The sequence below is a fragment of the Tetranychus urticae genome, chromosome 1, assembly GCF_039701765.1.
Source record: "Tetranychus urticae isolate SD_2017Ah chromosome 1, NJAU_TeUrti_SD_1.0, whole genome shotgun sequence".
NCBI lineage: Eukaryota > Metazoa > Arthropoda > Arachnida > Trombidiformes > Tetranychidae > Tetranychus > Tetranychus urticae.
Window position 1 is genome coordinate 10,725,847 of NC_142958.1, and position 12,997 is coordinate 10,738,843.

Genomic DNA, 12,997 nt, shown 5'->3' on the forward strand with positions numbered 1-12,997 from the left:
AATCACTTTGTCGAGAGAAATCAATTCTAAAATTAAAATTAAACGAAAAAAGCAAGACCCAGCAAAACCTCGGTTTTTACAAAAACGTGCAGAGGAAAAGATAAGAGCTCCATCTAGTTGTATTATAAATGATCATGTATCTGTATTGCAACAAAACCTTTTCTTTACTACCATCTAGCTTTCTGAATATGAACTAAGGTTCTAATAAATTGCATGAAACTATCTTTTGTACGAGTGAAAACGTACTCCGGCAAAAAATTGTATTTTTTCAATTGTGTTTGTTATTTGTTTGGCATTTGTATTTGTTACAAAATTCTAAGACAAGTCTACCTTGATAAAAGACCAATAATTATCATTGAATGAATAAATTAGAGATGAAATAATTAAGCAAAAAATTGAAACATTCGTAAAGTTTCAGTTGCCTATGGAAGTCAAATCATGGTTTAAATTGTTGTCGTTTTCAAGAAAAATTTGAAAATGCTTTTTTCTTATTTATTTGTTCATTTTAAATGATTTACAGTATCTGAAAATTCAGTGACACATCTGACAGTAAATCATCAGCTAATTTTAATAAAATCAATCATTCTCTTCAACATGATTTCAAGCTTTCAGCAAATTTGATTACATTAAATTCAAATAATCTATAAATTCATTCACTCGCTCTTTTAATATTTATTTGCTTTTTACAAATCGTTCTTTAACTGTTACCCTGACTTTTCAAAAGCGTCAACATCTAACGTAGTCCATAGTCGTTTACTGTCCCCAGTGTTTAATGTAAGAGTAACATCTTCATTTTCATCAATACCGGGAATGGCTTTTAGATTGCTAATTATTCCACGAACGGACATGTCATGAAACATGCCATTAGGATTGTGTTTCATGTAATGGCATATTTGATGCCATTTAGTGCTGGTAAAAGAGCTTTTCCAGGTGCAGGCTTTGCTAATGTGGCGCAATTTTGTTCACGGTTGGTATACTTCAACGATTCAAATTCAAATCAGACAAACCATTGTTTTTTAAGAAAACTTTGGCCTTACTCGACGTCCTAAATACAAAACAGATTTAATTTTCGAAGAAACAGCATTCTAATTATTCAATGTAAATGTACATTTAAGTCTATAAAACTTTCTTAAAACTATAAATCGTTGGCATATGTGTACATGTTGACTGGGAAGCTCTGTTTTTCCAATGATCTCGAGTTTTACCGTTAACTTAAAAATACAGAATTTGAAAAAAGATCATAAATTTTTATCAAAAATGCAACCAAAGATGGCGATACTTGATCAATGCATAACATAACATTGATCGCTGGGAGTTTATGCCAGTTCTGAGTGAGTAAGGGAATGATGAGAATAGCATTAGAGTGAATTTTCGCCTTGTGCTCAAAGAAAAGAATCGACAGAGATAGTAGAAAGTAAAGAAAGAGAAAAGAGATAGTGAAGCATAAAGAAGAGAGAGGCAGAGCGAGAGAAGGGAAAAAAGGATCAAAATGGAAAGTAAGGAAAGATGAAGAGAAATAGAAGTAGAAGAAGAAGAGGAAGAAGAGTGTCCATAAGCCTTTTAGGCAATGTAAATCTGTAAAATTGTAGTTGACCCAATGTTGTGATATTTTGAAATGAAATACTGGACCAGATAATTGTCATTTCTTCTCTTTCTTCTTTTCTTTTTTCATCATTTCATCATTTTTTCACGTTCACATTGTTTTACCGTGTCCATCATCACAATCATCATCAACATCACCAATGATCCAAAAATGGTCTCCATTTTAAAAAGCAGGATTAAACCATGGATTAATGATGTGATTCAAATTTGTGTGCTTCTCAACTCAATAAATTAACCAGAAATCATAGTCATACTCATCATCATCATCATCTTGATGATCATCATTTTTCCCTCTTCTTCCTTTTCCAACCTCATCACAGTGCTATTTTTATATGGAAATATTCAGTTGAGATTTACTTCTTTTCTTGTTTACTTATTTTCCCTTCAATCTCACCATAGCCAGTCAAAGATTCAACCATTATCTTGTTAGCCAAGCTCAATGATTTTCAAACTGGCAACACCAACATCATTATCTTCACCATCTTCATCTTTCTCATCACCGTCAACCTCTTCAAACCATTCAAATAATGATTCTTTAATTGCTTTTCATTTGCTTGAACAGTGCCTCCTGTAATAAGTAATTAGCCATGGATTTAAGTGAATCCCAATCTTCTGGTCTTTATACCAGTGGAACCCTCTCACCTGATCAGCAAACAATTGAATACACGAATCGGATTCTCCTCAATCCATCCTCTTCTCTTCCACCCTTACCTCTTCACCCTCACTCCTTGACCCCTCCATGTTCAACTGATTGCACCAATTGTACCTTAGACGGTGATGATTCCAGTGAATCGGCGTGCTTTGTCCGTTATAATATTTCCCTTCGTTCATTTACACTCGGAATTCACAGCTTTTGTGCTACCATGACTCTTGTCTTAGCAATTGTTATATTCCGTCTGAGGAGGTCAAAGGTATTGTACAATGTTGTCTCTTGACCAATTAGTTTCATCTCAACTCATCTTAAAGTGAATCTTGAAATTGAGTAAATAAATTCAACTGATTAACTCATTTCATTTTCCATTGCATTTTTTCCTTTACATTTCACTTGCATCAATGATTCTCTTTCATGGTAATACTCGAGTGAACACTAAATTCTAGGCAATCATAATCATTCAGTTCAGTGAAAGTTTCTTGAGCAGAACAATATTAAAAATGAATTTTCTCTCTTCTTCTCCTCTTCTTCTTGCACTCATTTGTTGTTGTTATTTTGCTGTTCCTGAAAAGATGATAAACAAGCCAAAAGTCACTGAATGTTAATAATAATGAAACATTCTGGTTATCTCATTCCTCTCACCCAGTTCTGTGTGTTGTTTGCACAAAATATCACAAAGTTGAATGGTGAGGCAGAGAATGATAATAATAATAAATAAAGAGAAGAAGAAAGATAACAATAAGGAGAAGAAGAAAATGATCAGTTTGGTTCCAGTTTCTGTTTCAACTTATCATTTCTTTCCATTCATTTTCTTCTTCATCATCCTTTGTCATCACCAGAATCTTGAGGGATAAAAATACTCTTCCTTATGACACACCTTTTCTCTGTCGAATATGTTCTATTGTCACTTTCTTTTCGCATTTTCTCTTCATTTTCTTTCCATCATTTATCTTCTTCATTTTTGTTTCAAAAACCAGAATAAAGAGAAGAAACAAAATCACCAAAAAAACAGTATCAATAACAAAACCCAAAGTTCAACTTATTCATCGTTGTTATCATTTTTACTGCAATTGTTGATCGTATCAAGTAAATAGCTTGGAATTGATGAAAGTTGTTGACAGAATTTTACGCTCAAAATTGCATTCAAAAATGATTCCAAGGTTGACATGAAGAAAAGAGAAGAAAGAAAAGACTGAATTTCTCTGTTCAGGGCATTTGGCCTTTTCCTTTCTTAACCAATCCAGTGTCTCTCAAAGAGAGTAAGACTGATGAAAATTAATGTTTGCTTCAACAATTTTCAACATTAATTAACACTTTGTCAGCACCAAAGTAAAGGGTTAAAAAATAGGTTGAAAAGATGGCAAAGAGAAGAGAAGAATTGGAAAACACGGCGAAGAAAAAAGTTCGAAGAGAAAGTCATTGATTAGCGCATTTCTGGGTTGGTTAAACTTTTAGTTAGTTTAATGTAACGTCAAATTATAATGTAAAAGCTGAGACAAGCAACTAATGCACAACTAATAATAATAATGTGTGCAAGTTGATTGTTTATATTACATGTTGAAGTGAGTAAAGCAACTTTTCACTCCCAGTCATTCAGAGCTGTTGTTGACACATAACACCTTTTTTACCCAACAATTATCTCTACCCTTTCCTTGTCTTGTTCATCATTCATCATGAATCGATTACACTGAAATGATTCTGAAAGGAAAGAAGAGAAGAAACAAAATTGCCCAAATCTAATCTTAATTTTTCTTCCCTTTTCCTCACTTTTCTTTCAATCACATTTAATCACATTTAATTACAGGCAAAAACTTTTTCTTCTTCCAATCAGATTGAATAGTTGAAAGGGAAAAGGCTGAAAACCCAAAGAAAAGAGTAAAGAAGAAAAAAGTAAACCCAAAATCTGCATTCAGTGAAGCAATTAAATGAACCAGAGAAATGTTGGTGCAACAATTGAATCCTGATTTATTTTCCTTCTTTCTTTCTTCTTCTTTCCTTTTCTGGTTACTTTGATTGATGAAACATCGGTTGTTACCATTCATACTAATTGTAAAGGGTTAATCAAAAATCATCTCTAATAGTTTATAAAAGTTTCCATGAAACCATTATCGATAAGTGCAACAATAAGTACAAACAGTTTTCTTGTTGCAAACAATGGTTCAGCGAAGGAGAACAAAAGAGATGAAATTAATTGCAATCATTGAGGTTTTTCTTAAAGTTAATTTATTCGCATCTTCTTCATCCTCATCTTTTCTTCATCTCTTTCATTACCAGACAATTGCTTCTTCAAGATGGATCCTTTTGGAAACAACACTTCTTGGGGCCTTTTTACTTTATATAACAGTGAGTAACTAATGATGATAATTTACTTTATTGTTTCATCCATTTGCACACCTACACAGTTAACAATATTTTGGAACACTCGATGTTCATGTTATAAAATCAATGAACACTATTAATGATATCACTTCTCTTTAGTTGAAACTTGTCTTCAGTTCCATCCAGAATTGTATATCAATGTCAGTCTTTTATCAACTTCGAGATGACAATTGATAGAAGCATGTTAATTAGATAAAAGCCTGACTTTATTTTTGTACAATTCAGTCGAAAATCGAAAAAAAGTTCTAATCATAGTCGAAGGGCAAAGTTTGAACAATCGCTTCGCATGATAATCTTTGCTAGAATCGATGATTATATGAAGACAGAAAAGTGATTTATAAAACTATTTAATCTTCCTTATAACATGATGACAATGTACTTAAAGGGTCCATCAACTTGCTTAATGTTCAATAAATTTTTCCGATTTGCTTATTATCATTGCAGTTATCAGCCATTAACTGTTCTGCTGTTCAGCAAGTCAATCCATTTTCACCTCAATTACGAGTCAATTTGGCAAAATGTTAATTTTTCAAATTCAAATTGTTCTGACACTTTGCTTATGTTGTTGACATTAAATTGCAATTTTATCACATTCGATGCCAACTCGAGCTATTTATTAAACTTTCAACCTTTTACTTTTCATGATAAATCAATGATTTCATTCTCATTTTTTTCTACCTTTTCTTTCCTCTTTTCATTCCCTTTAATAATTTACTTGCAAAAGTTATCAATTCTGATGATATCATGTTTCATGTAGCAACTTTCATGGTGAACAACAACAGTTGAAGTTGAAAAATTGAAACAATTTCTTTCGAATCTGATACATTCTTTTCATTATTAACTGAAATGTTCAATCTTTTACCGTCAGTTAATTTGCTCATCTTCAACCTTCTTCAATACAAGAAGAAAAAAATGTTCAATTCGAAGAAAACAAAAGAAATTCTTTTTCTAAACTTGATTTTTATTCTTTTCTTTTCTCTCAGCTTATCATTCGATATTATGAACCAACTCAATTAACTTGTTTCATTGAGCCTTGGTTTCGTGAGGTTGGCTTTGGCCTGTGCTATGGAAGTATAACAATTAAACTTTACCGTATTTACGCTGAATTTCAAACGAGAAAAGCTCATCGAGTTTGTGTTCGAGATAAAGATTTGTTGAAATATCTGATTGGAATTGTGATGATAGTGATAGGTTACATGGCTGCATGGTCATCACTTGTTATCGACTCCATGAATGGCCTTCCCAACATGTCAACCGGTTCAAGGGTTGGATCACTTATCCTGCAAGAAGGACAAACTCCTGATGGGTTAAGATACTTCATTTGCAAGGAACTCTCATGGGATTATGTTACTGAAGCAGGTAACCTTCATTTTCTTGTTGAACCATTTTCGATGTTCATTTTCACTATTCACTTCTGCAACTCATTTATTTGATGAACCAAGTAATGAGCTAAACCCAAAAAAACAAGAGAGAAACCAAGAGAATCGGAAAGAAAGCAAAAGTTATAAGAATAAATGTAAAAAAAACAATTCTCTTGGCACATTAATTTATATCACAATTATTATCATATTATATTCATTGGAATCACTAAACTCCCAGAAGATTATAAAACCCAATTTTATTTCTTCTTTTAACCCTTTGCTCTTCTGGTTCATTTTTTGCCTTTCAAAAAATGATATATTCTTTTCTCCACCTTCTTTGCTCCATTTTGTCTCATGAAGACTTAATGTTGCTGAAACACGTAATATTCATGATAACCTTTGCCTTGTCAATTGTTGCTGTTTAATTGAACCATTTCAAGGGTCAAATGAATCATGAATTTACTTCAATTTACTTTTGTCTTTTTCCTTCTCAAATGGCTCATCATGTGGACTGCAAAAGATGTCATTTCCGTCTGTCTATTCATCAGTCAAGATGTGTTCAGGCAAGGGAAGAAGATGATGAAAGATGAAGGAATGAAATGGAAAAAAGAATCATGAGAAATTCTGTTTTCTCTTTTCTTCACAATTCAGTCAATATTCAAGTGAAATGGGTACAAGTTTACTGACTTGACTGATGTAATATTGAATTGATAATATTCAGATAATAATAGCTTTACAATACAAACAGAAAATGCATGACAAAAGGAATAAGCCGATAATTTGATTCCCAATGAATACAGAAAGTAAAATGTTATCCACCATTGAAAGGTAATCATGGAAGAGAACGAAAAGAACCCAAAATTGTGAACCAGATGAAATTCATTGCTAATCGAGAAGATGATCGAGTAAAAGCTTTCAGAAGATCAGCTGCTTATACAACTAAATGTCATGAAAAGTATGAACAATCAATTTCTTTTCTTTTCTTCAAAACTATTAATATAAAAGTTCTGTAGTTGCTGGTTGCTATGGCACTTCATTTTTCACCATTCAGTGTTAAATCAGAAATTGATTTTATTCTCTCATCAATTCTTTCCATTCTCTATTCATGTAAACTCAAATGATTTCTGACCTTTCCAAACTGACCCAATTAACGAAAATCAAATAAAGAAAGACTTTGAATAGTTCAAAGATAAAACTGAATTCATGAACAAACATGAACTCAAGATAAATGGTCAAAATGGTGACCATAAAAGGTATCAAGATTGCTCATTGATTTGAATCTTGAATGTTCATGGATTCATTTTGATGCTCAAACTGTTAATCTTTTCGCGAATGAATCAGATAACTTTTCTCATTGTTTTTTCATCAGATTATCATGTTTGGAACAGAATTTCAAATTTATCATTTTCCCTGTCAAGCTTGTATACCATTTACACTCAATTATATATTTATGTTATAATTACTATCTAAATGATTCAAAGTAAATTGCGATGAAAATGATTCTTCACTGAATCAACTGGAATAAAAAAGGCAATTTTGTGTAACTTTTTTTTCTTTTTTTTCTTTCATTTTCTTTCCTTTTACCGATTAATAACATTTCTCAACATCATGATTCCATTTCCTTCAAGTTTCAAGAGAAGATGAAAAAAAATTTCTTTTTTCTCCTTCTGATGAACTTCAACTCTTCAGATGAGAAACATTTTCCTTTTGTTCATACCTTTAACTAAACAGAATAAATGTTAGCCTTTAGGGTTTGATTCATTTTCTTGAAATTTTGATATTCGAAAGACATGGAAATTCGATGCAACTTTTTTTCTCTCTTTTTCCCATTAATATTTATTCCAGTGAAACATCAATTCAATGAATGGAATGAAATGAAGAAGAAAAAATGTTGAAAAAATGAATGCTCATTAGTTGAGAATCTTTCAACTGATAAAATGAACATTTTCTTGAATAAAAATTTTCCGTCAAATAAGTTCAGTCGAGATTCGTGATTCAAAGAAATGGATAAAACTTTTAACTTCGAAGCATTTCCTTGACTTTTTGTTCGACTTCTGATTCCAGCTTAACTTTTCGGTTCTCTTGATTATCTTTTTTCCAGTGAATCAAGGTTTCATGATAGTCTCAGTTTTCAATCTCTATTTCAATTCTTTATTCTTATCGTCATGGCGACTCAATGAATTCATATAATCCTGATCATTGTTCATCTCAAGATAACATGTAAAAACAATCATTGGTGATACAGCATTTTATTAATATACTTTGGACAAACGTTCGAATTCATTTTTCTTGGCGAATATTGATAACTTCCTTCCTTTTCATTATCCATTACTATTCTTGCCATAATCATGCTCATATTAACATAATTATTCTCTTTTTTTTGTTGCCTTCCATAATTTTCTTATGAATCATAACTTTACTCATTAACTTTCATTATTCAATATTAGTAATTGTATTTTACAAGTTGATAAGAATACTTTTCATTCCCTATTCTTCTCCTCAAATATCATGGTTCAACTGAAATCACCAAAAAACTTTCAACACTTGAATTTTATTCACCAAAAGTTCTCATTGTTTGTTATTCTCAATTCAATCTTTCAACCTTGGCCTTTGATACTTGAAATGATATCAATTTGGTAAAGTTGTTGGAATAACAAAAGTTGAACCAATTTTGGTTAAATCTTTGCATAAATTTCGGAACTTTTAGCTTAACATGAATCATGTCACAAGAGATTTTACCTTTTTCTCTTGTTTACGAATTCTGATGATTTTTCCGTGATCTAAAGATGGATCGAGTTCTACTTGAAATCATCTGGAAATTGATTGCTAAAAGCAGAGGATCTTTTGTTCATCTCATGCCAGACTGAAGGTGTACCTTGCTGATTAGTATTGCCAACAGGAATGTTTTACTGTTCAGAAAGTCGAAGTTACTTTAATCAGTAGAACTTGAAATGGTTACTAATTAATGAATTGAGTAGGTGCGTTTCAAGCATCGATAATTCTCTTCCCAGAATATATTGAATCCCGGGTTGCTTCTTTTCCAAGAAATTGATGGTAAAATCGCTCTTCTTCAACAACTGACTTCATTTTACTTTGAAAGACATAAAATCGACGAGAACTCCGTATTTTACATTGAACTTGATTAATTCAGAGGCTCAACAGAATTAGCATTTTAGAGTTATTCCTAGAACTCATGAATACATATCCATGAATCTGTCATAAATACAAAGCAGTTCAATGATACAAAATGGATGCAATCAATTTGCAAATCGACTGAATGTAGACACAAGAAACAATTTACTTTCAGAGTTGACTTCGATCTTTAGACAACATTGATTTGGTTCTGGTAAACATTAACACTTTTGAAATGGACATTAAAGTTGTTCAGTCAATCGTTAATCTCGAATGTTTGCCTGAAAATCTGAGTTATCTTTAAGTATTCTTCATCAAGTTATATCATAAATTTTGATTTACTATTAGATTCGAGTAAACAAACAACTTGCTAATGAATAGTTAACGATCTTGAAAAATGATAAAGTTCATTAATTAAATTACATTAAAAGATAATTTATAGTCTCTCTGATGACTCAATTGATTCATTCCTAATAAACATCGAAAATTTCATTTGCATTATCAGAATTGAATCGCACTTTCACTTCACCTCATTTTAATGAAAGTCTCATTCAAAGATCACCATCAATCAGATAATTTAAGCAAATGACTGTTAATCGATATCGAAATCAATTTAATAAAAAACTGCAAGTTTCATCGATGAATCCCTATTATTCTGAAATCCCACATGTTTCATCTAGAAAACAAGAAATAATCTATTCTGTAAATGAATCCCAAAATAAGCACCAAAATTCTTTAAACACTATTTCTATTATAACATGAATTCTTGAAATATTGGGAGTTCATAGGAGCTTCATGGAAGCTTCTGATAAATATTTAATACCATATTCCAGTGTTGAGTTGAAAATTTTAAATTCATTCACACAATAATAAATATTGTAATAAATAAATAATTTCAACAAAAACGCTAATCTCATTAAACTTCATTTCAAAAAGCTTTGATTTCTTTTGAGTTTCATTGATCCCTGAATTCGCATTGACAATCGCATGATTTCACTGATGATTAATTGAGTGGACAGTTCATTGAATGGTTAAAAATTGGCATAATTTCCAAAGCTCAGACTAAATTCATTTGTTTCATTCGCAGTTTTGCATGGAATATCAATGTTTCATTATTGGAAAATTTTGCTCTTAAACTTCTAAATGGATATTCAGATAATCACAATTAGACTTGATTACTTTGACAATATCTTGAGAATAAATCTTGACTCTGTACAACTCTGAACCATTTTGAATGAAAGCTGAGTCTTGTTCCATTCGTTTTCACCCATTCTTCTCATGTCAACTTTTTTCTTCCTCTGAACCCAATCCAAAGTCTAACCTATTGCTACCTTCTTTCCCATTATTTTGTTTACTGAATATTTTTTGCATTCCCTTCTAATTGACAAATAACTTGTTCAAACGAAATGCAAAAAGTTAACGATTACCACTGAAAAGCTGGGAATTGAGTGAGGAATGATTTATTATCTGAATGATGGCTGATGATTCTTTTCACTTCATTTCATGATATATTATCACATGGGTTGGATAAGAGTTGGAGTAAAAATGATAAATCAGTCAACAGAAGTGTAACATTTACAACAACAGAAAGAACACGATAAATTGTGAACAAAATTCAAATCAAAGATCGACTCTTATTGATACTTTGTTTGACAGTTTTGATTCATCATTTGGTTTTTGATCAACATTTTCCCTTGCACATTAAACTACAATTATTAATGCGTAACAAATGGAACAGCCAAATAAGCAAAGTTGAACATTCATCTTGAATCGTTCAATGTTGAAGAGGAAAACAGAGTTCGATAGTTCGCACATTCATTCAATATTAATCATAATTTTTAATATAATCAGCATCATAATAATTCAGTTTTTTCTCATTCCATGAGAGCGAGGATAAACTTGCAGGGAAATGATGAATTGTTGATCATTTAACAAGTTTATTTATTGTTATTCATTGAATAATCACTTGTGAAATGGAAAAAATTGATAAACTGAGAAGGAAAAGTGAATAAATATCGATGAAATTGAATCAATCAACAGTTGAAGTTGGTTAAAGACGATAATCGATAATTTCATTTCAAATTCAATTCGTCAGTCAACATTCATTATTCCTAATTGATGGTAACAACATTTACTTGGAATAAAATGAACTTTCAAATTATTTTTACCTCGATTATTCTAATGATTCAGTTTTGAACAATTGTACAAAAATTAAGTTAATTTAATAAGAAAAGTTGAATTACTTTAAATGGTTTATAATAGAGTCAAATCTGGATTCGTTTTAAACTATTTTTAATAGTTATAACTGAATATAAAATTATGATAGTAACTAATGATTCCAATCTGAATTGGCTTCGCTTCTCATTAATTGAACCTGAGTGTTTCGAGGTAAATGTTCAATTTTAATGATCCATTTGAGTTATCATGTTTTTTCATCAGTAATTCTTGAGGCAACTTGAATCAGTTTAAATGAGTGAATACAGAGATAAACCCTGAAGCAGAGAATGAATAAAACGTGTATTCCATTCAATGTTCACCTTGAAGATGAATGTTGTTGGAAGGAAGACAAATGATGAAGATGCAAAGTTACTTTGATAGTTATTTCATCTAATTGGTAAACTGATCTTAGATATTCCTGTAAAATGTTCTTGTGTTTTCTAGGGAAAAGTAACAGATATTACAGGCAAATATCACATAAAAATGATGTTAGAATAGCAGAATAGAAATATTATTTATACCAGAATTTATTGCAACAATCAAGAGTTGTTCTTCAGGTTATAAATTTTCTTCGTTTTTTGATTTTTACAGTCGTTCATTCAATGCGAATGATAAATGATTGAAGCAAATTAATGTTGGCTTAAACTGCATCTTGTAACTACATAAACTTGTGCTCAATAGATCAATCGACCCAATCGGTTCTTTTTGATCCAAGCTGACCATACGAATGAAGCTATGGAAAGTTATATTACTAAAGCTCATTCAAGTTCAAGGGCAGTCATTCAGTTGTTCTTATAGCACAAACGGAACTCATTAATCATTCAAACGTTGAGTTTAAACACAATAAAGCAAAGGATAGATTTTCGAAGTTTTGGATAATTTATTTTTCTTTCCAATTACAACTTATTCGTTGAGCATTCTGTGAACTGCTTCTGAAACTCTGGTTTTGCTTTAGTTCTCATCGTTTTTCATATCAAACTGAATGTACAGACTAATGTATTTGGCTGGCTTTTGAAGCGTAACTTAATGACAGTCTTCATTCGCAATAAAATCATTTTAGAATCATTTTCCTCTGTCCGTGCAATTGCTTACATTGCATTTATATATTGTTAGAATGTCTGAACAGGTCGAAGAATGAGAAATTAAAATATAAGCTATGGAATTATTATTATATTAAATATGGAATAGATCAATAGCTATTTTTGTTCATTAGAGAAGTTCTTTAGAAATGATTTACGTAAGTTATAATTGGAAATCAATGATTATTAACAACGAAACATCGCCTTTAAAACGATGAAAGTATGCTTTGTTGTAATCATACCTTAATCATTGCTATTGTCATTATTGTTACCGTAAAAATCACTATTAGTGCTAGAAAGATCATCAATCAGAAAAAGACTACAAACTACTAAACTAGAAAAGACTTTTATGACGCTTATTTGCTTGTTACAGCCTCAAAGCAGGTAAAGGTTGAGTTAGCAAAAAGGAAGGAACTTTTAAAATGATCAAAAGGTAAATGGTAAATGTTAATGTTTCACAGATCATTATTCATCATTCCCCACCTTCGAAGTAAATTGCAAAATCAGACAAAACTTGCACAGAAAAACAAATTCGTGTAATTTAAAAGAAACTACTCGACAATGAATTTGTCAAG

At 31.1% G+C, this 12,997-nt stretch overlaps 1 protein-coding gene across 1 annotated transcript in view; it reads left to right on the forward strand.

Annotated features, from left to right (window-relative positions):
- Nucleotides 1-1,407: 1,407 nt before the first annotated feature.
- Nucleotides 1,408-12,997, forward strand: part of smog (G-protein coupled receptor 158 smog) — a 34,950-nt gene continuing 23,360 nt past the window's right edge. The window contains exons 1-3 of the mRNA XM_015927989.3: nucleotides 1,408-2,513; nucleotides 4,529-4,597; nucleotides 5,617-5,992. Of these exons, the coding sequence (XP_015783475.1) occupies nucleotides 2,190-2,513; nucleotides 4,529-4,597; nucleotides 5,617-5,992 (769 nt within the window). The 5' untranslated portion in view covers nucleotides 1,408-2,189. The remainder of the gene's footprint in view (nucleotides 2,514-4,528; nucleotides 4,598-5,616; nucleotides 5,993-12,997) is intronic.